The 25,744-nt window shown below is 35.1% G+C and overlaps 1 protein-coding gene across 5 annotated transcripts; it reads right to left on the reverse strand.

Annotated features, from left to right (window-relative positions):
* Positions 1-740: 740 nt before the first annotated feature.
* Positions 741-22,803, reverse strand: LOC101216410 (helicase SEN1). 5 transcript variants are annotated; one of them, XM_011661275.2, is made up of 21 exons: positions 22,313-22,794; positions 21,669-22,053; positions 16,859-16,975; positions 16,682-16,761; positions 15,800-15,946; positions 15,569-15,717; positions 15,316-15,446; positions 15,059-15,181; positions 14,822-14,895; positions 11,798-12,385; positions 11,532-11,643; positions 11,245-11,382; positions 9,181-9,507; positions 7,537-7,807; positions 6,134-7,410; positions 4,781-5,183; positions 3,799-4,709; positions 3,600-3,665; positions 3,391-3,516; positions 2,272-2,516; positions 741-2,178 (listed from the first exon to the last, which is right to left on the reverse strand). In XM_011661275.2, exons 1-21 carry the CDS (start codon positions 22,432-22,434, stop codon positions 1,041-1,043), a joined length of 6,930 nt encoding a protein of 2,309 aa, XP_011659577.1. In that variant the 5' UTR covers positions 22,435-22,794; the 3' UTR covers positions 741-1,040. The 5 variants fall into 5 exon arrangements, with proteins under 5 accessions (XP_011659577.1, XP_031745144.1, XP_011659579.1 ...); XM_031889284.1 differs by lacking the exon at positions 9,181-9,507; XM_011661279.2 differs by lacking the exon at positions 741-2,178 and having other exon boundaries at positions 2,327-2,511; positions 22,313-22,803.
* Positions 22,804-25,744: the final 2,941 nt, after the last annotated feature.

Genomic DNA, 25,744 nt, shown 5'->3' on the forward strand with positions numbered 1-25,744 from the left:
AAACATGCATGTATGTTATGAAAATGAATTCTAACATAAAAAAATTGGTGCACAACCTAATAGGACGACCAAAAAAAATCTAATGAAACAATTATTAGGTGGCACCAATTTACCTTATATGGTCACATTTTGCATCCATCTTTAGCAAATTTGTACAATCTGGACTGCACAAGAATAGGTATACTTTTTTTCAATCTAATATAATGTACATGAAATAATACTTATACAAAATTAGGATACAAGTAGGTGATTAAAGTTCATCCATCAACAAGTACGTTAGTGATTATAATGGTCAAAGTTTGGTGTTTCAACGATTTTAGGTAATTCAATAATTAGCAATTTCAAAGAGAAGCTTAACATTATGTCCTAATCAATATATAGTGATGAATACAATATTTTTTCAAAATCTTATATTTGATCGTTTGCTTAAGATAAAACATACTTATAGTTATTTTAGATAGTTACATAGTTATACCATGCCTAATTAAAATTCTAAAACTTAAGGACTGAAGGGGAGAAAAAAGTATTTCTCAAAAGATCAATTTTATTTTAGCTCTTTTGACAAAGATCGTTTAAAATAAACTTTAAAAATATTTCAAAAAGTATTTGTAGTAGTAGACAGTAAAGAAGTTTGAAATTATTTTTAAAATATAAGAAAATCATCTGGAAACAAACCAGGGCATATAAATGCAAGTTTCAGTAACTATAAAATTTAGTCCTCGATGATTGCACCTTCGAAATCATAGAAAATGTAATATATATCATACTTTAATCACTAAAATAAAAGAAATATTTACTGAGAGATTTCCTTGTGCTAGAAATTGTAATATATATCTATTACATTGCACCTTTGAGTGTTCGTTACAGTTAATCAACCAAGGGGTGGGAGTGAACAAAAAATTTTCATTTTTGTTAAAGATCAAAATATTGACAAAATTCTACAAGTCAGTCCAAAAAAGAGGTGCAAGAATGATATCTTCAACCACCAGTGTGCCATAGTTGAATTGGCTATGTTCCAAACCTCAAATGAATAGACACCATCAGCCTTTTCTTCCCTTTGGAGGTTTCATGCTACCATGAACATTTGAAAGTGAGTGTGGCTTTTTGTCTGAGGTAAGTTTCATTGACATTTCAGACTTCTTTGAAGGAATTAGTGATGAAAAAAGGATGGCATCAACGGCTTCACGCTGTTTTTTCCTTTTCACTATCAATTCCTTTTCAGTGTCACATCGACTTGGTGCAGCACTATTGTTACGTTCCTCCTTGGAGCTTTCTTCTACCAAGGGAGCTGAAGATTCCAAATTAGTACAAAATGTATCATGCTGGGGCGACTCTTTTGATCTTTTTGATGCATGATTATCAACCTTACCTCGTTCAGAATAATCAAAATTACTCGACTTTTCACGTTCTACTTTCCTCTTACCACGACTGGTATTGCACTTGTTGAATTTCTTTTCAGCGCTCTTTCCACTTTTACTTTCAAAGTCTCTTCCGTGTTCCATGTGAACAGCACCCTTAGCAGCTTTAGAGGGTCGGTTGATACTGCCAGCAACCGGAGGAATAGCATCCTCTTTAACAGAGGCGTTATCCTGAATGGAATCGATATCGTTAGTTTTAGTACATTGAGAGGGAGTATCTTTCCCTTCACTTTCAAAAGTTTCTTTCCCACTACGTTTTGAATGGTGCCTTTTTCTAACATTGTCAGTATGCTTCAGTGTTTTTGAATTATTCTCCGTAGTCTGTGGATTAGAATTTCTAAGATTAGTAGTTTTGAACATTGAGTCATATGGCTTTTTTACTGATACAACCAAATTTCTCTCTTTAGCATCCTTCAAAAGAGCTCCCCAGTCAGGGTTCACTTGCAAAGTCCTTGAATTTCCTAATACCCAAAGAGAAAACTTTGCTCTTGTCAGAGCAACATTCATACGTCTAGCATCAGCAACAAACCCAATACTACTAGAGTTCTTTCCAGAATGAGGACTTGAATCTCCTGCTCTTACAGTTGACAGAATCAGAATATCAACCTCACGACCTTGGAAACCATCCACAGTATTAAATTCCATGTCAACTATCAAAGAAGCTCCAAATGAATGGGAGAAACGGGATCGCAGTAGTGACAGTTGACACTTATAGGGAGTTATGATGCCAATTCTTACTCTGTTGAACTCAGTCAGATGGCTGTGATACATAACAAATCAAATGTTTAAAGCAGTAAGCAACAGGCTTTCTCCGAGTATACATAAACAAAATTTAAATAAGCAAGCCATCTACCTCTCTTTGAAAAACTTCACTAGCTCAACTGCAGCATCAGCCTCGTGCTCATTATAGAGTGAAAATGCACCACCGCTTTTACTTCGAAGCTCCTTGCCATCAACAATGTCGAAGAAAACATATGGTCCCAGACCTTTTGTCTTGTGAAACAATGCATTTTTTCCGGACATCCCATCTCCATTGAGTAATTTTCCATCATAAAAATGCTGAGATGGAAAGTGACAGATCTCTGGATGCATCCTATACTGAGAATGGTATGAAAATTGACAGTTAATGCATTTCAAATTTCCAATCATTAAGATCCATACCATCCATTTTGAAGCCAAAAAATTGAAAAACAAAGACAATGCATACTATTCATGAAAGTATGACATCAGTAGTCCAAAAGCAAGCCCAATCAAAATTCAACCAAAGGATTTTCCTCCTTCGTGGAGGCATCCTTTTAAAGAGGCAAAAAAAAATCCCTCTGGCTCGCCTTCAGCAGAGCCTTTCTCTGGAACCTTCAGCGTGAAAGGAATAGACAGATCTTCAACGAAAACCTTTCTCCTTTTGAAAGTTGTATGGAAATTGTTCTTTGTAAATCTCTTTATCAAGGTAAATTATTTAATCCTTTTATAGATTGTAGTCTAACCAAATTAGTCGCTAGCCGGAGACCATGTTTGGGGGCCATCTTTTTTCTTCTTTCAATGTGAAACACACTATTGCTCTACTGATTTAATGAAATAATACAAAAAGAGTGGGAAAGACACTATCAATCCGTTAAGAAGCTAAATAAAAACTCCTCCAATTGACCACTAAATAGGATAAATTGTAATTGTGATATATGGAAGATGGAAAACAACCATGCCATTTAAACTAAATATTAAAATATTCGTCGATATATCCTTAAGTTAGAGAGTTTGACATCGATATCAGGAATTAATCAATATCTTTGATAAATCTTATAATAAATACCCATAAAACATTAAAATTTTATCATCAATAAATTCTAGTGTGAAGATATACATTAACACCAAAATCGAAATCTACAACATAGTTTGGAAGTTAAAGTAACTTGATTATTAGAGATTTTATAAATTTTTGTATTTACAAAAATATTGACATCGATATTTAATTTACCTGTCTTGTCAGCATGACAACTGGATGGCCAGCCCTTTGTAATCGCTCAAACATACTACATTCATACAAAAACTTACTTGCAACATTAGAAAGAACAGTCGCAGGAAGCTGCTTTGGATCTCCAACCTTCGATGATAAATAGAAGACTCAATATAGATGCTCAACAATGACATGGAATTTGGAAAGACCGTAAATTAAATACTCCTCACCATTATGCATCTGATTGCACTTGATTTTAAAAGCTGAAGAGGTATTAGAGTAGCAGGTTCCAAAGCCTAAAGCAAGAAGAAACATTTAAAAAAGAGTATGAAAGAGTCAAGCTTAACTAGTCCACTTAAAGCTAAATTCTATATTGTCATTTAAAAAAAGGAAAAAAAGAGACTAAATTCTAGACAGAAACAAACTTACTTGAGCAGCTTCATCAATCACAACAGCATCAAATAGAGTGTTTTCTGATGAACTTCCAAACTTGCAACTTAGTATTGATTCAGCACACACTGCATAAAGGTCTCCTCCAGAGCCGCTTAAAGTACTTACCACTATCTCAGCTTCCCTAAGAATTGACTTTCGCAATTTGTGCTTCAGTGCTTTGACTTCCTCGTTAGATTTCTTCTCAAATGCCTGTGCTATACTAATATCTTTATATATTTGTTTCTTTTGTTCATATAGTTTTCGAAGCTTTGATTGTAATTCCTTCAAAGACATCTCCTTTTCATCATCCCCTGCACTGTTTTCCACAGAACTTTTGATGTCAGGATTTTCATCCCTCAGGTTTGCACATTTGACTTCATAATATCTAATACGATCTACCAACTTCTCTAGACTACTACGAAGTTCCATAGATGAGTTTGTCCCTAAATCATTCTTCGCATCATTAGAACTCATTCTCTCTTCAGCCAACCGCTGATCAACAAGAGAATCAATATAGAAGGGCAGTGAATTTGGATGAACCGTCTTAGCATTTCCAACTCTGACAAGATATGGCTTGTACATCTTACCATCACCGTCATAAAGACCTAGATTGGAAATTCTGGATACCAATTCATCAACCGCTGCATTGGATTGAGCACAAATAAGGACCCTTCTTTTCATGGTACTATCTATTGATATTGAATTCCTTTGCTTGTCCTCATTCAATTGTCTAGCCAATGCTGCATTTTGCCACGCCCTTGCAACTGCAACAGCCTCGCTAATCTTTTGCCTTGAATTGTCTTGTTTCAAATTTCTATTGAGAGAAGATCCAGCAAGGTTAGTTCTTTGTGAAGCAGAAGCAAGCAAGGCACTGACAATGGCTAATATAGTTCTTGTCTTCCCAGTACCTGTTAACAGAAAACAAGCACAATTAGAGAACACAATAACTGCTCAATGTCAGATCCTGAATATTACATACCTGGTGGACCCTGAACGAGGGATAATTCCAGGTCATTCTTCATATTTCTTGATCCTATGGAAACGTCAATTGCTTGTAGTTGACTGACATTAAAGGATGACTTCAATATCTGTTGCAATGGTCGGGACAGTTTACTTAGATCAACTACTTTAGATTCATCATGAGGAATAGAAGAAGTTTTGGGATTTAATATCGTTGGAACAACGGGAATATCCTTTATTGATGAAAGTGCCTGAAATTCTCGTAATTGAGGTGTAATGCTCATAATCCGACTTGCATACCATTTACTACGTTCAATTAGGTTCTTTCTGGCTTGATGTAATCGAGAAGAACCACTCAACAAATAGAACCTAATTATGAGCAAATTCATTTTTCTTTTATTATCTCTCTCGCGCCTATCCACCTGAAAAAACAAACAGGTAAAGTTAGAATATTTGTTAACATTGAAGGGGAGGAGGGGGTCAACAAAAAGATGCAGATATTCCAACAATGATTGCAGGGTTCAATTTCTCTATATTCTATCAAGGATCATTCAAACAGTTCTTCGAACAAATCTTACTTTTCAGCTTCTAGAAATGAACTAGAATGCATACACAATACTTTAGATTATACCCTAAGAAATATTTAGGGTTGACTGTTGAGTAGTGGCAGCAGATCTACAATAAGCCCAAGGAAGGTTCAAGCTCCTTCAAGTTGGATGAGTTATATATTTAAGTTTTAATAAAAGTGTCCTAACCGTGTCCATGTTCTAAATTTTTAAAAGATGACATGATGCCAAGTCGGAGTCATATCGTATCTGTGTCTGCATTCTTAGATTTCTTGGATTGTGGGAATAAAAACTCTGGAAGTAAGTGAGGCTACAGTCTAATTGATGAACTGGATTTGAATAAATTGGTAAGATCAATCTGTTTTCAGAAAAGGAGATTGTAATACAATATGGGCCTTGGGCTGTCTTGTCTTCTTTTTCAAAACCTAAAAAATCCAACTTGGCATCCTACCCATGCAAGGAAACTAATGTCACAGCCACTACGTTCTGTATTTCACCTATGCCAGTCACTTTCACTGGGCAAACTCACATCACTACCCTATCCTAGTTTTCCGCTACAGACGGCTGCAAAATTCGCTGTCTTCCACAATTTTTCACATGTGCCACCACATACCCTGGTTAATGTACTGGACCAGATGGGCCTTATATTTAAGGATGCTAAATTTCAAATTCTAACGGGGTAAATGCTAATACAAGAAACACTAAAATGCTACAAAATACTACAAGTAACACTAAGACGCTATAACACATACTATCATTACTCTCCACTTCAAAAAACAAAAAGAATTCCATGTGTCATACAGTACCTTTCCAACCATATGTGCACCCTGTGGAGATTTTTGTGGAGGCTCTTTAGTTAGCAAAATAAGGTCATTTTCGGCAAAGTTTTTAGAAGCCACTGAGTTGTTGTCATCATAGGCAAAACGAACAAGATGAAATTCATCAACTCTCTCCACCGATAGTACAGAAATCTTGCCCAAATACATCTCATCCCAAGAAGACATCTCAACAAAAGAATTGCGTAACTGAGCTTTAAACTCCTCCAAAATCAACGGCCGAAAAATCTCTACATACTGTTCTGGTGACTGAAAACATACAGGAACCTCTTTTAAATGTTTAACCATATGACTCTTATCTTCACTCGCTGATGTCAAACCAATCATGGCAAAATAATCTAATTCCAGTATAGATCTATACCAATCATCAAGCCTTGGTGGTTTGAATCTTTTTGCACCAATCATCTGCCTTTGTAAATGGACAGCTCTATTCTCATCAGGTGTTTTAAGTTGGATGACTCGTCGCTTGGGAACAATGGTGATTGGTTTTAAAATATTTGTTTTCTGGTTTCTGACAGAATTGAGTTCAATTTCCAGCGGATCATCAGCAGCATCAGACACTACTTGTTTCAAAACAGCAAAATTTGCTACAGAAACTGCAGCTTCACAAGATTGATTTTTGCTTTTGGAACCAGTTGCTTTATTAGATAGCACCTTCAAATCAATTCTACCATTTCGAGCAACATCTTTACTTAGAATGCATTCAGAGTTCATTTCTTTAGGTCTGGCATCCACGTCCTTAGATTTCAAGACAGATGACATTGCTGGGCTGGTGTTTGAATTGCCAGAGGCATGCTCTTTGAGTGCAAACGTAGAGCTACATTGATCATTTATTTCTTGGTCTCTATCCACTGTGTAATTTGAAGGCTCAACAACCAAAATCTTACTTTTCCCAAAATCACCTCGGGCATCATTTTCATTACTGGGAGCTATACCTACATCAGATTTGGATAGAAAGGCTCTGGTCGGTGAAACATACGGTTTTGATTCATCGTCTGAAAGGACAATCAATTCACCAAATTTTTCCTTCTTCGCCTCCGGACTTTTGACCATCGTCGGGACATCTACCTCCTCTACACCAGGAGACTCTAATGTTGAGGTGGAAAGCTTGCGGCCAGAGGGGAAATCTTCAAGCACTAAAGCATTCGTTCCCAAATTGGTCTTGACAATATTGTGTTTTTCGTTCTTGGATAATAAAATCGTTAGGTGTGCTACCTTCTCAGTTAACTCATCCATCGCAGCAGCATCTGAAGAAAAATTAAACAAAAGTGTACTTAAAAAATTAGTGACAGTATTGGGTGTAAATATGATAAATGGTATTAAACATCATTTCTGTGTGAGAAAAAAAAGGAGTTTCTAGAAAGAACCCTCACCTAACGATATAAGGTGTTCAATAGCCCCAATTGTTGATGTAGCAGAAAGACAACATGATCCCTTAATGAAGGTCAGCAATGAAATTATAGCACGTCTCCAGTAAGTGAGAACAACCTTAAGAGATGACTTTCCCCAATCCATTAGATCATGAAGCCAATTGAAACCACATGCATCTTTCACTTCCATCTTGGTACCAGAGAATTCAACTAATGATGGGTTAAATCGTTCAAAAACAATGGGGATGATCTCAAGTAAGCGGACACAAGTCATCTGTAAACAAAGAAAGTATCATGATAATATAAATTTGCAATCAGTAAATAAGTCTGTCAGTCTATGATAAGTAAAATATTAAGATAAGATCTTTCCAACATGAGGAAGTTTGTAAAGAGGTCAGTAGAATTTACTGAATCCATTTCCTCGTCCATGAAACTGAGAGGAAAAAGAAGTTTAGAATTCTTGGATGTTTGATACAATTTTTTCTCTCTTTTTCTCTCTTTACTTTCCTTTCCTTTTTATTTTTCTCCCTCTCTCTTTCTTGTTCTTTCTTCTTTTTTTTTCAGATTTGAAGTATGTTCCAATGAGTCCTGAGGATGGGTTAATTTCCAGAATTATTCAAAATTTAGAGTCACTTGTCATTAAGAATTTTGTAGTCTTTTTTTCACTCTTCCAAGAGTTCGTTTCCTTGAGCATTCTGGCTTCTTTTCATTTATCAATCAAATTTTGCATCTTGTCTTGATGATTTAGAAAAATAATCGTTTCTTAAATAGTCTCCTTGAAATTATCACTTTAAGAGAGCACTAATCTAAACTCATCTTTGCAATTGGCAATTTATTCTTTTACCAAATAGCTCAGTAGCTGGAATTGATTCGTCATAGAATGGTTCTTTGCATAATAGAATATCTTCAAAGGAAGCTAGAGATTCTTCTCCAATAAAATTAAGAGCTCAATGATGCTTACTCCGTCCTTTCTGAGAAGTCCAACGTAGAAGCTATAGCAGCAGATTTGGAAGGCCCTTCACAGTTTTCTCAAGTTTCTCTAGATGGTAGCAAAAGCCAATAATAGTCATTGTCGACAGGGTGTGTTTAGTTAGGTATATGAAAATTTTTGCTCACGGTGTTCTCTAAATAGGTGTATTTTCTGTTTCAAAATTTTCTTATTTGCTCCTCCTGTATCCCTGGAACTTTTAATTATTTCCCTTATATTAATGAGAGGTTGTTTCTTGTTTTAAATAATGCTCTATTTATCTATCCACTTTGCAGTTAAGTTTTTTAACGCATGAATGGGCTCAGAATCAAGTAATCTAGTTTGTGCATTGTTTGTTTAACGTTCTTGGCAAGTTAATACTTGTGTACTTCTTCACTCCATCAAATGAAATTTTCTGTTTCTTTTTTTGTGTATTGTTTCTTTTAATTTTCTCAGATCTACAGAAAATTAACCAGTTAATTTTTTACAAGCAAACAAACCTCTTATTCCCAAAAGCATTCCTTAAAAAATAAAAACAAGTTGAACAAGAAGAAGAACAAAAAACAACCAAGATATTTGGCTTTGAAGGAGGTATGAAGCTCATAATATTACAGGCTACAAATAAAATGAGCAGATAACCATTTACGTCTTGAAACGTGTAGAATGGACATTGGACATACTTGACAATAACTGTAATCGAGAAAGCCCTTGCCTTCAACCAATAGCCTCAAAATAGAAGGCCACGCTGCATTAGATAGTAAACAACTGAACTGTTGGAGTAATTTAGAATTAACTTTTGAAGATTGTTTGCCAAAGTTCAGCATTGATGCATCAAAAACTGGCTGTCTAAGAAATCCGCCTTGGGAAGAGGTATTTGTGACATCCGTATGATTGGATAAATTTTCTGGCAAAGCTGAATGAAGTGAATCACCTTCTACTAGCTTACGAAGTATGAAGAACAAATGATGCAGATTCTGAAATTTCATGAGGATAGAATCCATTTGAACCTAGACAATACAAATGAAATTGCATATGAACAATCACAAATAGGAAGGAAAAAAGGCCACCACCATCACGTTCACAGTTTAATTGTGAATCTGTGATCAACCCTAAAACTCAAATCACATATGAAATTCTTGATATGACTATCAGTAATCAATAATTATTTAGCTATGACCAAACAAACAAAAGAAAATTTATCAAATGGTTTCATAATAATTAAAAAAACTGACACAACATATACTGGTAGCAGAAAATGAAGTAGTTTACAAGGGTCACTCTTTAAGATTCGGGAGAAGAGATGTCAAATTTTGGAGCCACAGTTTGGAGCCACAATTCTTTAGAGGGTTCTCATGCAAATCCTTCTTTCAATGTTTGGTGGACCTCTCCCCCTTAGGCGGTTCGATTTTTTCAATGCTTTGGAGGATTAAGGTCCGTAGAAAGGTGACTTTACTTAGCAGGTTCTTCATGGTCAGGTTAGCACGTTGGACAAGCTTGTCAAGAAGCTACCCTCCCTCACCGGTTGGTCCTTTTTCGTTGTATTCTTTGTCGGAAGGCAGAGGAAGATTTGGACCATATTCTCTGCCGTTGTGGCTTAGCGTGCGGTTTCTAGGATTCTCTTTTCCAAACATTTGGTTTGGCAAGTGTTTATCATAGAGACGTCGGGCCTTTGATCGAAAAGCTCTTCCACAATCCACCATTCGAAGAGAAAGGTTGTTTGCGGCTTTTGGCTAGTGTCTGCATGATTCTTTGGGTTTTACAAAGTGAACAAAATTGCTTTAAGAACCCCACCAGTTTCTTCTTCAAATATAGGGTGAATGGAATAGCAGAGTGTTTAGGGGGGTTGAAAGGGATTCTAGGGAGTTATGGTCCCTTGTCATTTTCATGTTTTCCATTGGGCTTTGATTTCCAAGGATTTCTGTAATTACTATATAGGCACGGTATTGTATACCTAAAGTCTCTTCTTGTAAAGGGAGTCCCCTCCTGTGGGCTTAGTTTTTAGTAGGCCCATGTATTCTTTCAATTTTTTCAATGAAAGTTGTTTTTTTTTAAGGAAACATACTTTTCATCAATGAAAGTTGTTGTTCTCATAAAAAAAAAAAAAGGTGATTTATCTTGCTTCCATATGTCCTTCTCGAAAATATTGTGCATCATCCCATAATGAAAAGTGTCTTTGTCTTCTATATCCTTGTATTATTGAACACAAGTCTATTTTCACCATTCCCTTCAAAAACATGTTGTATCATTTTCCCCCAAGAAAATAAAGTATGGCATCGTTGAAGTGTTGATCTAATTAAATTTACCAAACTCATAAGCTTAATCTCTTGGGTCCATCAATGATTTGACATGGTATCAGAGCAAAAGGTCATGTGTTCAAGCTCCTACAATGTTATTTCCTCTCCAATTTGTATTGATTTCCACTTATTGGATCTTCTACAAATTTAAAGTCCACAAATGTGGAGAGTGTTAGAGTACTCATATAAAACTAAATTTACCTTCATCGCCAGCTTAAGCTTTTGTGTCGTCACCAGAAGCTTTTGTGTCATAAGTACACATGCATGTTGGAGAGATAATACTAACACAATTGGCAAAATTTGAACAACGAATTTGGATACATAGCTAATAAGAAACTCCAACAAGATATATAGATGCAAATATAACTATCAACCAGAAAGAATACAGTTAGATATAAATTAAATAATACAGATGAATAATAACCTAGCTCAGATTAGAGTTTTGATTACCAGTTTCAGAGCATGTCTCATTCCCAGAAAGACGGCAGATAATGAGTGCTCAGAAGAACAAAGAAACTCCAATCCACAAGAAAGACCCTTTGTGTCTGAAATTTGTTCTAAGACATGCTTTCCAAACTGCCTTACTTTCTGAATAAAAAAAATATATTCATATATGTGCATTTTTGGAATAAGAATAAAAATGAGAAGGAAAAGGATAAAACAGAAGACTGAAAGGATAAAACAGGCGACTGAAAATCATTTAAAAAAGGAAAGAAAAGAAAAAGGCATTGCATTACATCACTAGAATCAAAAAGCGAAAGGATCAGACTTTCCCCCATTCTCGGCTCCCAAGTCCACTGCTTCCTCAGCTCTCCTTGCCCCATGAGAACTAAGAAATGGGCAGTCAACCTGAAAGAGGCATAGACTGAAGTGAACCAAGTATCATAGAGCCTGTCACCAACTAGATAAAGCACAATGTACTTAGCTTTGCAGCATAAAAATAATTCTGAAAGGTAATTCTCAACTGATCAAATAAATTTTACGTGAAGATGAATGCAAAAACCTTGTAAATGTTTTTATTAAAGGAAGGAACATCGTGCACACTTTTAGTGAGTTTTTTGGCTCTTTCCCATCCCCACCATCATCAGAACCAGTTGGCACCTTCCATCCCAGTGAACTGGAAATTTCAAAAGAAGATGATGATATCCAAGTTCTCAGTGGAAGTTCAGATTCAGCAGTGGTTTCAGATTCCACCATAGAAAAACGTGATCGAGCCCAGAAGACGGCTTTCGAAAAAGATATTGGCAGAACGAAGGGATCAATATCAACCAGAACATCAATCCATAACATCGGTACGCACATCCACTGTTTAAATTCTGTTGAAATTATATTGCTCTGCAGACTGAACTCACCCCAACAATTATCATCCATTTCATTGGGAGCAAAAATAAGTGTGTTTTCATCTTCAGCAATATCGAAGTTATAATTAACGTTACTTTCATTGGAGAGAGGTACTATACAACTATCCAGCATTGAATGAATCAATGCAGCAGCATCTGATACTATAATAGATTGTATAAGCTCAAATGCAGGTTGCCTCAGTGAGCTGTGAAGAGAAGAATCCTTCAGTGATGACACAAGAGCAGGGCCCCTGGTCAACAAAAAAAATGACAACACATGAGCAACAAAATCTTATAGTGACGTAAAGAATTACATTGACAATCGACTAAATAGTGATCTAACAAATCTGTAGTCACGTAATTTCTTTGTCCTCCGCTATTCAATTCAGTAACCACAAAGTGGCAAATATTTATAACTTGTTAGAAGCCACTCACTTATGTAGCTAAACATTATAACAATTATCAATTAATTTCCCTACTAATTATGTGTCAGCCTACTCGGATCATCAATGCTGACCAGGATTTGAAACTTGTACAGTTCAGGTGCCTCTTCATAATTTGTCCAAACTAAGCACTGTGTCCACAACCTTACACACATCACTCAGATTTTCAAAGATCAAATTCAAATTATTTAAGAAAGTAAATTTGGAAAGGAATCAAGTGAGTGGACATGCATACACACATACAAAAGAACTAAACAATTAATTCAGGTAATGAGTGTCTGCTTTTTTAGAAAGGATAAGAAACTTTTGGTTAAGAAAATGAAAATAAACTAATGCTCGAGGATACAAGGAATAACGAAAAGAACTAAAAAAAGAAGCATAGGCAACAACACAGAGTCATAAAGCAAACTAAAAGGAAACAAAAATATAACAGTACTTAAGAGTAATGAGTGTTTATTTCCGGACCAATTCTCAATCTTCAAGTGATGATCTCCTATGGTTTTCCATTTACCATTGTCAGTGATACATAATTAAATTTGCCTTCAACCACTAACTTAAGCTTTTGGGTGAATTAGTAGTTTAATATGGTATCAGAGTAGGTGGTCTAGGGAGGTCCTGTGTTCAAGCCCATGCATTGTCATTTTCTTCCCAATTAAAATTGATTCCCACTTGTTGGGCGTTTCAAATATTTCAAGCCCACAAGTGAGTAGGAGTTTTAGTGATATATAATTAAATTTGCCTTCAACCACTAGCTTAAGCTTTTGTGTGAATTGGTGGTTTAATAACCATCAATATGCAAACCAACTCCTCTTTCACCAATTTCCACTTAAGCTTTTTCTCTCACAAAGGGATTTATACTAATGCTGACTTCAAAATGATTTTCCAAAGATTGACAAAGATCACCTCCAAGATCTTTTGTTAAGGTTTTGATCTCGTTGTTTGGAAGAGGGTTAAAGAATGGTTGATAGAACCTGGTTTTTGGTTTCTTCAAAATTCAAGGTGTCCTAGAAGAAGTTTCATTTCGTGTCAAGTCACTCTCTTTAGTGTTATCTTAGTCTAGTTTTGATTTTCTCTTCTTGTTCTGGCAAGATTTTGATAGCTTTATGTTTAGTATCCTTTTTTGTAATTTGAGCATTAGTATCATTTACCCTAGAGACTATGAGATCCTCATTGACTTACATAATCTCAAATTCTTTTCTAACCCATAAAAGGAATCATGAGATTTTCTTTTACCTAGTACCTCCATCAATTTTTAAAAATAATAATAATAATGAAAAGAAACCAATGTTGAACTTTGAAGATACAAATATATAAAAATAAGAGGAAAAACCCTTTTACAACAAAGCATAAGATCTATGCAGAAACTAAAACAATCCAATTAAAACAAAAGAGGACGAAACTCAAGCAATCTCTCAACTAAAAAACCAAGGATGAGACTAATCTAGAAAGGCTCAAAGAAATCTTCTAAAACAAAACTCTGCAAGGTAATTTACAACTCCACGAGATCAAAACAACAAAGGATAAGCTTCTAAAATGTACAGTTGATCTTAATCAAGATATCAAACACCCAATGGAAGTGAAAAATGGGCAACCAACACTGCACTCGATAAAAAGGCAATGAAGGTCTTCAAAATAACCATGAAAAGCGAGACAAGCATAAAGGTGGAAGCTTCCTCTGCAAAGATGAGTAAAAGCAAAACCTATAGCCTCCAAAAGATGTTTCAATCTTCCTCATGTGAAGCTCGGTATGAGTTCCTGTTGGAAGTCAATTTTTGCATAGATGAACCATGACTAGATATCCAACTTCAAATACTTGACAGCATCTGAGTTGATCTGCCTTCTTCCTGTAATTGTCACAGGTTTTCTCCAGAGGATCATGTACTTTGTGTAATTTTGCAACACGTTCAAATATCTCTATGTTCCAAATAGTCAACCATTGAAAATTCTCTCCATTCCTATTTCCAATCGTACTTCCAAACTAACTTCATGGTCCCATCATTGTGCCTGTAGTTGTCGTAGCTACATTTTCCCCATATTTTGTTCATTTCCCAATTTCTTCCTATCTTCACACATCTTCCTCTGCCTTGCATGCAGAAACTTAAGTGTGGGCTTATCACCCAAATGCATGAATTTACATGGAGTTTCTTTTTAAAAGCAGGGAATGCATACATCAGATAGTTCAGGTTGAATGGTAGAAAAAAAATACATAGTACACGTTTTAAATCGAAGTCTAGGCTAACTCACCACATATGTGCACACTCGAAAGGAGGGCATGGCGGATTCATCTTATATCCTCGGTGAACAATTTGAAGAGCTATCTGAAAATAAAGTCTACCAATAAATTTACATGCATAAATACATATTACACATACATACAACCAGAAAACACTACATATATTAAATTTGCGTGTGTGACACAATTCTTAATTGTTGAAAAATGAAATTAATTAGTATGACCATCCATGGGGTAGAAAAAACAACCTGACAAGCCTTTTGCCTGGTTAGGACACTAAAATTACTGCTAACTGGCACTTGATGAAGAAGGAAATAAAGGAAATGCCTACGTTGCTTTTCATGTTCCCCATCTTGCAAAGCCTCGAGAGACTGGAGGCATACCACATTTAAGTTCAGTAGTGAGAATAAACAAAATTAAAAAAAAAAAGGAAAACGATATATCAGCAGCAACAAAAAGTAGATAATAAATTAAATAAACTTAGCCAAAGGCCCCAAATACTTGCCCGCAAAAACGGCAGAAAAAGATCAAAAATGTCTTTATGACTTTTCTCATTTCGAGTGTGGAAGCACTGACCCAATAAAGTGTTACGCATCACGCTAGGAGATAATGTAGACCTCAACCAAAGCTCACAGCCTTAAAAGGACATTTATTAAGAAAAAAAAACAAAATTACAAAGAAAAAAAGAACTGTTAAAACCTGTACCATTTACTGAAAACTCACGCACACATGAAAACGGCAGAAAGTGGCTCACTGACCAAGCATCTCAAAGAGTAGTCTTAAGCATGTAACTGCATGAGAGAATTCAAGTGAATCGCTGCTTATATGATTAAGTACGATGTCAAGAAAAATGGGATAACGCTCCAATATCCCTTCTTCAAACGCAGGAGGCTCCAAGAATCCAAGCCTTCAGAAAAAACATAGTATATGAGAAGCAAAAGAGAGAAAGATATCATAATTATATCAAAGGTTTAGCAACCACTTCCTACAATGACTTAATCCCAAGCCATACAGATAAACGGTCTAGCTGTACTCTTGGCCTTGGCATCAGAGAAGTAGATGGCAGAGCTTCTGTTTCCAGAAAAGTTATAAATTTCTTAAGCAAAGGCTGCAAAGGTTCCAAATCTGTCGCCATCCTACAACCAAAATAACATATCCATAAAGTTGATTCCTTCATCTTGGCTAAGAAACAAAGGATAACATGCTTGGATACTTCAAGTTTGGACACAAGATTCCACATGTTACAAAAAATTGATAGCTGCCGAGTGGAAAGTAGAAATTGAGATGTGAAATAAGGTTAAAGATACTTGGTTCCTGGTGTAATACCAAAGTCTAATTTGACTTGAACGAAAAACAAACTTTACCTTACAATGAGGGGAGATGAACTTTATTTATAGGAAAAAAGTTATTACAACTATAAGTTTGTAAAAGGAACACTAACAAATCAAAATAACAAACAAACTTATTACCAACTGTCTAACTAACTAACTCTTAGTTAGTTTACAATAAAAGAGTGTGATGGTACACCATATTCCATCCCCCAAAATCAGACTCGACCTCAAGGGAATCCAACAAAGCTAAAGAACTTGCTAGAGAACACTCTAAAGGATTCGGACTACAAAAACAAACATCCCTTCTCTCAAGCCTAAAATTGAGTCAATTTCTTTTGAAATCAAGTCCAATGGTTGTGACCCAATACTACTAACACAGGTATCTAATGCTTCATTTGATTCATTGTATGGAGAAGAAGAAGATAAACAACAAAAAGTGCTATTTTACAGAATGTCCATAGTTATCATCAACAGAATGATAGGACTGGTAATAAATTTCACAGTAAAACAGACAGATGACTAATTCTTGTCGAAAAGTACCTTAGTTTTCCCATTGAAGCAGCTAAGCGATGACCTACCGAACGCACTCTTCTATTGAAAAAGAAAAGGGCATAAGCACCCTGACAGACATGCACCATATAAGAATCATAAAGAGAATAGTTCTTGTTCAAAAAAAAAAATAATAGGACAGAATAATTAGGTATTCCTCTTTAGTACCGGAAACTGCTGCTGTCCATCCAAAGCAAGTTCATGAATTTCATCTACAGATTCGATGAACTTTCCAAATTCAGTGAACAGCGATTGATCATCCAGAAGAACAGGAAACATTAGAACCTGTTGTAAGACAGAACTTGTGCAATCACTACACATGCGGACACAACATCATATTGTGGAAAGGAAAGGCGTTTGCAACTTTGCAAACATTACAATGTGAAGTGATGACAACAGCATGAATCTATGTATACTATATTTTTTTTTATACCAAAAAAAAAAACCACCAACAACAACAACAACAAAAACAACGATAATTAAAGAGTTCCTTAGATATCTCAACAAGAAGCATTATACAGCAAACATTATTGCAAAGAAACCTTAGAAAGTGAATGGTGGTCCTTTTTCTTCTTTCTTTACTTTCATTGAGAAAAAAAATAAAAGAATATAAGGGCGTACAGAAAACAAAACCTACAAAAAAACCGTGGCAATTTATCTTTTAACGATTTTTCTAATTTGATTGTTTTTTTTTTTTTTTAAGAAAACGACGCTTTTCAATGATATAATGAAAAAGGTTATTGCTCAAAATGCAATGTCACGTGAAACAAAAAACAAGTACAAGATAATTAAATGCCTAGACTGAGAAAATAAAAGCACTCCAATTCAGAAAAATATCTTGAATAGAAATTTTAGCAAAAAATTGAGAAAGAGAACACCTAGGTGAGGCATTGGTCCTTGGAACTTCAAACCAATTGAACCACTACTGAAATTTATCATGGAAGACCATTGATTTCTCTCAAACCAAATTTTTTTTATGCAAACAACATTTCATTGAGAAAAAAATTAAAGAATGTACTACCATACAAAAAACCAAGCCCACAAAAAGATGGAAGATTCCACTACAAGAAGAGATTCCAACTATGTAATAAGGTGTCTATAGGATAATTACAAAAGTCCTTCAAAATTGAAGCCCAAAGAGAAACATGAAAACAAAGGAGGGACAAAACATCCAAAGGCTCCCTCTCCAAATTCCTGAACACTCTCCTATTCCGCTCACCCCATAAGACCCAAAGAATTGCACCCACCCTGCACACCATAAAAAACTGACCCTTCCTCCCAAATTTCAGCGAGTATGGCTTTAGCTACACTTTTTTGGAGGAAGCACTCATGATCCCATTAGGTATAGTATGAACTATTCCTCAACCTACTTTCCTCCATGGTGCAAAACAGAAAAAGCAACAACAGCATAAAAAAAATTAATTAACAGACTCAGGCTATGAAAATGTCAAAGAAAAAGAAGGAAAATCATTGAGAGACACCAAGCCACATGGAGAAGTTAATTGAACTTGGTGTAATCGCTATCTGAAATCATTGTCTAGTACCATGCTTTGCCAGCTGCCTCTACTGTTGCAGCCTCCTCCTTCGGGATAATGCTCCTCTTGTCAAGCTTTTCCTTCTTTACTCTCACATTGTGCCTCAGCCAGTAAAGACATTCTCCTGTAGTCTTAGCATATGGATTAAGCTTCAACATGGAGCTAAGGCTCTTGAGTAGGTTCTTCAATGAAGGTCTCTTCACATCCTTCTTGATGTGCTGTTAAGAGTGAACCTCGTCATAATTGATGATCCTAGCCAAATCAGCAGTGACCATTTTCGCCCTTGGAAGAACGTAACCCTTCTTTTTCTCATAGAACTTTTCAAACGATCCATAAATGGAATCAAGATTTTCAAAAGCAGTTTTGGTCCAGATAACAAATCTTCCAAGATGACCTCCAGGAGCCAGCTTCAAAAGGTTCAACCTCCCAACATTCACAATATCAATACCCAGAATGTTACAGAAGGCCTTCACAAGCTTCGTGTTGATTTTATGGAATTAATCTATATTTCATTAATTACTTAATAGAGATACAAGCCTATATATAACCATAGAGAAATACACTTAAGGAAATAATATCAAATAATATCTCCAGAATAATATCTCCTAAGAATAATATCTCCTAAGAATAATATCTCCTAAGAATAATCTAATTATATTAATACCCTCCCTCAAACTCAAGGTTGAAATCACAAACTTGAGTTTGCTAAGAACTAAGAAAAGAAACAATATATCTAGAATAGAATAAAAAACCCGAAGAAGAAACACACAAAGAACTTCTAGGCTAAAACAAACCCACGAAGAGCGAAACGAAGAACTTCTGGGATAGAAACATAGATCCTCGTATAGAGATCTATAACATAACCTAGGAAGAACGAAACAAGAACTTCGAGGGGCAAAATGAAAGAGCAAAACTGAAGCAAAGTAGAATCAAAGCTGGATGAAAACAGGGTCGGGATTGGACAGATGTGTTTTGTCGGATCGGAATGGAACCGAACGAACTAAACTAGAGCAAGTCAGAATCAGATTAAACGGGAAATCTGGGGCGAACAGAACGGAAACTGAACTGAATGGAGCAGAGAGGCTTAGCGGATCTGAACAAAAACAGAAACGAGGCGTCGTTGGATCTGGGCTTCGATCTAAACTTTGAAGGCAGACATGAAGGATGGGTCTGAACAAAATTAGACAGATCTGGAACAGATTGAAGGCAGACGCGAGGATCTGAGGACATGGGGTTTCATGGTTTTGTTGGGACAGCGTAAGGAGATGGAGCAACGGCAACGAAACGCAGCGGCGAGCGGAGCTTCTTGGACGATGGACAAAACCGAAACTCTTCGGCTGGGCGTTCGGCTTCAACTGGCAGAGGCGTTCGGCTTCAACTGGCAGAGGTTCAATCGGCTGCTTGGCTAACAGAAAAACAAGAGGTCGGACGAAGAACTATGAAGGAGATGGCCGCCGCGGACGCTAGTGAAAAACTAATGGGGTTTCTGGGGTTTGGATAGTGGCAGATTTGAACAGCAATGAGTGGCAAAGGGAAGGTGCAACGACAACGGCAGATTTGCAGATCTAAGGGGTGGCTTCGGCTAATGGGAGATGATTTTGCCTCCGTTGATGGCTAATGAGAGATGATTCTGCCTCCGTTGATGAATGATCAACGGAGGCAGAGATCAAACGGGATGTGGAGGCTAGAATTCAATAAGGCGAAAACCCTAGAGCTCTGATACCATGTTGATTTTATGGAATTAATCTATATTTCATTAATTACTTAATAGAGATACAAGCCTATATATAACCATAGAGAAATACACTTAAGGAAATAATATCAAATAATATCTCCAGAATAATATCTCCTAATAATAATCTAATTATATTAATACTTCGCACCTTCATTACCATAAACAATCAACAGTTCCTCTTGAGAAATGTAATGATGGTTCCTCTATCAGGGCAAATGGTGCTATTGTACTTAGCTTTCTCAGCATCAGTAAAAGAACCGATTTTGACAGTTTTCTCGAGAAGCATATCAGTACTTGGCCTTAGCTTTCTCAGCATCAGGCAAAGCACCGATCTGCATCAGGCAAAGCTTGTTATCAACACACACTTTTTCAGCCATAAGATGTTCACACATCTGTGTAAAACTTGCCAAATAAATAATCCCATTTCCTAGGAATCTTAATCCTCCAAAGGCTGAAAAAACGGACACAATAAAGGGATAATCCAGCAAACATAAAAAAATCAGATTTACAAGAGAAACTGCTCGGAGGGTCGGGATCCCAGACACACAAATCTCTTCTCCCGCGCCTTATGTTAACCTCCCCCAACAACAACAAATTGTGAGAGTGTGAATCTCCTAAACATTTAATCATTTTCATTACATCAATGAAAATTGTTTCTTGTTCCAAAAAAATGAAACAAGGAAGAACATGGAGAAAAGAGGACCAGCGCCCACCCATATAGCAATTAGATTCAAAATAATTAAGTATATAACAACATTTTTAAAAAATTGCAAATATAGCAAAATCTATCAATGATAGAAGTATATCACTAATAAACCATGTTACAAATAGACTGATAAACCATGAGAGACTTTGCTATATTTGTAATATTTTTAAAATGCCGCTATATACTTAATTATTATTCTTACAATTGCTACCCATTATGATTACACTTATTTTTACCCTCTCCAACCACACAACAACTGAATAAAGGGGAAAATGAGGGAATCTTGTTAGAGATATCCTTCCATGGATTCCAGTTGGTGCCTTTAACCACGACCAACAACCACTTGAAAGGGTGAGACCCGTACTTGCTAGCATTAGCCTTATGCTAAGGGTATTAGGCTCAAGGGTAACCACCAAAGCCATCCCAACAACATCCCACCTAACCAAATGCAAATAAAGTTGCGCATGAGTTTTTCTATGTCCTTACAACATTAATAGGGGCTCTAAACAGAGAAATGGTAAGTGGGGATGCACTTAAAACCAACTTAATCAAATCATGTCTCCTAGCTTAGGAGAAGTAGTTGTTTTTCCATGAAGCCATCCTTTTTTTTCGTTTTGTCAACCACAATAGCCACCGTGCATCAGCGTTGCTTTTAGAAAAAAGATTGGTAAAAATGAAAAGAATATATAAAGGCATAGAAAGGCAAACAAAAAAGGAGTCCAAACAAGTTACAGAAAAGCTCTCCAATCCAAAAGTTAAAAAAAAAATCATCATTACAGTGAAGTTGGATACCGCACACATTAAATTTAGCTACCTCACAGACCTCCTCCTCTTCACCAATCTATAAATTCTAATATTTCTCCCAAAAAAAAAATGTATCGCCATTTGAAGTTATCAATCAAGTCAGCAGTAACTAGAAAAATATTGGAAGTAGAACTCATCACTCAAATGTGTGCTAATAAAGTTAGGCAGTGGAGGGAGAAGCTGGGGCCGGAAATTGACCTCGTATACGACACTGACAACTTCAGAATTATCCTGTGCAGCATCATATTCACCCTGTGATATTCTGTGATTGATATTTCTCAAGTACTGAGTGACCCTTTCCTCGTCAAGTCTTCTCAATACATCAAGAAGGGGTCCAATGGAACTCATCTCGTACTCGGAACTATACATATCTTTGGCTTGGTGATGCTGGCATACGCACTGAATACATTGATTCATTTCCATTGAGATCCTCTTCCATAGGCGTCTGAGAGGAGAGTCGTCGCTTTCATCTTTGAAATAATTGTAAAATGTTTCCAGAAGAGGCCCCATGATATCCCATGATCCACACCAAATGTGACTTTCTTGGGGCAAACTAATCAAATAAGTGAAGGCGTCTGCAAACCTGATAGAACACATAGCAAATTTGAGCTACTTAACTTGAAGTGATATTAATCAGTTTTCACTTGTAAAAACACAGAGAGTAGCGATTTTGCATTGCTGAAACTAAATACTAATGATGCCGCAAAAATATTGATGTGATAGTCACATTCCTCTTCAAGCAACATCTAAAGTAACTATAATAGCATGAAATAAATTCACTGAAATGGGAATCAGGGAAGAAATGCAGAGTAGAGGGGATGGATGAGAAACAAAAGACATACCATTCCTCTTTAAGCTGTTGAAAACGATGAGGTTGTATTGTGCCATGGCCGGTGTCGTCTTCTTCCTCGATGGCTCGCCAGCGGGCCAATAGTTGTGTCTTGGTGGAAGCCATCGAAGTCATTGACCGGGGAGAAGGTCTGAAAGTGGGATTGATATGATCAAATTGGAAGGAGACGGGAATGAGTATAGATAAGAAGGGAATCCATGGCGGTGGATGACTGAGAAGCAACTGAGAGAAGAGAAGAGAAGAGAATGGAATTCGGGAAGAGGGTGTTGTTCTTCTTTGATGGACGAAGCTTAGTGAGAGAGTCCGGTGCCGGTGACGATAGGGCGATGATTGTTGAATCAAGTCGCCCTCTCAGTCTCACTTGGCGGTTTTGAGGGCGCGGGAAACGAAACAAAAGTAAAGCCGAGAGGAAATCGAAGCACCTTCTCGCTCGCACTCACCAAAACGCATATCTACACCCTAAGCGTGTATCCTCCATTTTTCAAGAAATTAGTTCTAAATTTGGTGTTGTTTCAAAAATAATAATAATAGTAACTATTTTACTATATATATATATATATTAAAAAAACTACAATAAAAAAAATAAACATTTTCTTTTAAAAACAATCAGTTAATTTCAAATACTATAAAATAGGCTAAATTATTTATAAAACATAAAACGTGTGGACTACGGTAGTAATTTATAGTGACTTATCACATATAGTGAATTGTATAGATCGTGGTAGTAATTTATATTGATCTATTATCTATAAATTGTGATCTTTAAAAAACATTTTTGAGTGTTTTTAGTGTTTAAAGTGATATTTCTAATTTATGTTTAATTTAAAATGATTTATTTGGGTGGATATGAACTTTTTTTTTTTAAATAAGTGTATTTGTAACCATGTTTGGAATATAGTAGCTAAGAAAAATAAATTAAAAATGTGTTGTTGTATGCTTTTAACCATGGTGTATTACCTTAGAAGAATGATACAACTATATAGTAACCTATCATATCATGCTTGAGGTTGGTCTTTTGATTGAGTGTTGGTAAAAGAATTAGAATATGCGCCAATGTTTGAATTAGTAATTTATTTCAAATTACATGGAATTCGACCCTTTTAGTAACGAATGTTGTTTGATTTTAAAAAACACCGTAAATTTGAAACCAACTTCGAACTTCACTCCCTTCTCTCTCTCTTTTTCACTTATTTTAAAATAACAACAAATGAAGTTCATTTTAAAACGGATTATGAATCATGATCTCTCAAAATCAAGAGAGTTTTGGTCAATTAGTAGGTACAAGGTTTTGTTTAATATGACAATTGTGACAATAGAGTGTCAAACCTTCAACATATGAGATGGTTTATCGTAATTATTGTCAAGGTAGAGCTTATTTGGCACAATAAGTAGTTATTGTTTCTTGAGCATCAACGTTTGCTAGACTAGTTACGAAAGTTTTATCAAACCACTTGGAGTAAATTATAACTTTTAAAACCATCGAGATTGAAAAGTTGTATTTAATCTTTACCGAACCACCAGTTCACCACTACTGCCACGTGCTTAAACTTTTCTTAAATACTTTAGACGAAGGACAATGCAAGGGACCAAAAGTGTTTTTAAATTTTTCTTAAATACTTTAGCCGAACGACAATGCAATGGACTAAGAGTAACACTTTTTGTAGTTGATATTCAAGTGTATAGGCTCAATAACAAATTTGTGGACAAAATTTTAAATTGTCAAGTTGTTTCTCTACTGTGAGATTGATTTCTAAAATATAAAAACCCGCATAAAAAAAACTCTTATGGAAAATTGCATTCAACGATAAAAATATTTAGAAAAAACAGTTTATGATACCAATTTTTTTTTTTTTTTTGCATATTGCAAATATGAAAAAATTAAATATATCAGACGAAAATCATATGACTATTGGACATTAATCACAAGGCTATCAGATAGTCATCACTTTTAAATTAATTACTTTTGCAACTTTAGAAAGTGTTGCAACATTTGCTCTATTATCATAACTTTTTTTTCTTCAAAAACCCCAAACTCTTAACCATTTTTTTAAGTATAAAATATTTATGAAAAACAAACTGGAAATAGGTATTTATGGGCAATGATTTTCTTTTATGGAAATCGCTTTAGATGACAATAAAATTTAGAAAAGCACCACTCGTAACACTTTTTTTTTATATTGTAAAATTGACAAATGTGACGTTAATATGCTTTTAAATTTGCTATTTTTGTAATTTTAAAAATATAAATAACATGGATTCTATTATTATAATTTTTTTGCTATTTTTACAAACTCCCGTTTAGTTTATATTTTCTTTGAAAGTCTGAAAAGTAAAATAGTTGATAAGATATTTACACTTTATAAAAAACAAATTATATTATTTTAAGTGGTTTTGTTTTATAATGCGTAAATATTTCGTTATTTTTAAAAAGATTTGTTTCAATAAATTAGTTTTCTTTTTAAAAAAACAAATTGTTAAATTAATTTTCATATTTTTAAAATCTAACAATTCAATACAATTTTCTTCAAAATTCAGAAGTCTAACGATGATTTTATTATTTTAAAAGGGTGCCTTTGGTTTTAATTAAGTAAAGTTGTTTTGTTTTGATTAAATGATATACTTTTATGGTATGTATTTGTTGTTTTTAATTATCAAGTTATTAATAGAGTTGTATGTAAAAGGCAAAAAAGTAAAATGCCACCTGACTTCTTTTCATTTTCCCTAGATAGATTTTGTTAGGACTTATAAGTAGTTTCAATTTTTGTTGCTTTATTTAAAGACGATAAAAAAAATTTCCTCCCACGAATCTATGGATAACTCGTTATTTTTATATTATCTATATTTATCGTATGTTAGGGTAACATACAATAAGACTCATTAATATTAATTATAGTTGTTTTTAAATACAACAAGATAAACTAAAACACTTGTTTAACCATAAAGGCACATGATAGATCGAAAAAACAAGCCAACCTATCTAACTAAAAGTGGTCGATTAGAGATATGGGTAGGAAAACTGACAACATTTTTTAAAACTTCAAAGGCTTAAAATTAAACAAACAATCTATTTTTGTACTTTACAATGACTGAAGTCAGTTTGAACATTTACTAAACTGTTAACCGTTAGATTAAATTTTTAAAAATTTAAAAAATATAAAATTATTTATAAAATATAGCAAAATGTATCGAACTATTTTTATCTATATTTTGTAAATATATATATTTTGTTTTGCTCTCTATAACCATTTTTATTAATGGAAGTTTTGTCATTTAAGAATATAATTATTGTGTTAATTATGGTTTAACATATGGTGGAAGGGTTGGAAGATTTGGAGTTGAGGAACGGTTGCGTAATGAAGAAAAAGCCAAAGTCTTTCAACACTCTTTTTGAAATATCTAAAAGTCAAAAAGGCATTCAATTTTT

Source organism: Cucumis sativus, chromosome 7 (assembly GCF_000004075.3).
Source record: "Cucumis sativus cultivar 9930 chromosome 7, Cucumber_9930_V3, whole genome shotgun sequence".
Classification (NCBI taxonomy): Eukaryota; Viridiplantae; Streptophyta; class Magnoliopsida; order Cucurbitales; family Cucurbitaceae; genus Cucumis; species Cucumis sativus.

What these genes read in the sequence shown, in the direction of transcription:
- LOC101216410 (XM_011661275.2), bottom strand. Translation starts at nt 22,434, where the DNA reads ATGACTTCGATGGCTTCCACCAAGACACAACTATTGGCCCGCTGGCGA. An exon ending in GCTTCAATGGGAAAACTAAG is followed by an intron (nt 15,947 to 16,681) that starts GTACTTTTCGAC and finishes TTTTGGTTGTAG; the next exon opens with GATGGCGACAGATTTGGAAC. An exon ending in CCAGGCAAAAGGCTTGTCAG is followed by an intron (nt 14,896 to 15,058) that starts GTTGTTTTTTCT and finishes CTTTATTTTCAG; the next exon opens with ATAGCTCTTCAAATTGTTCA.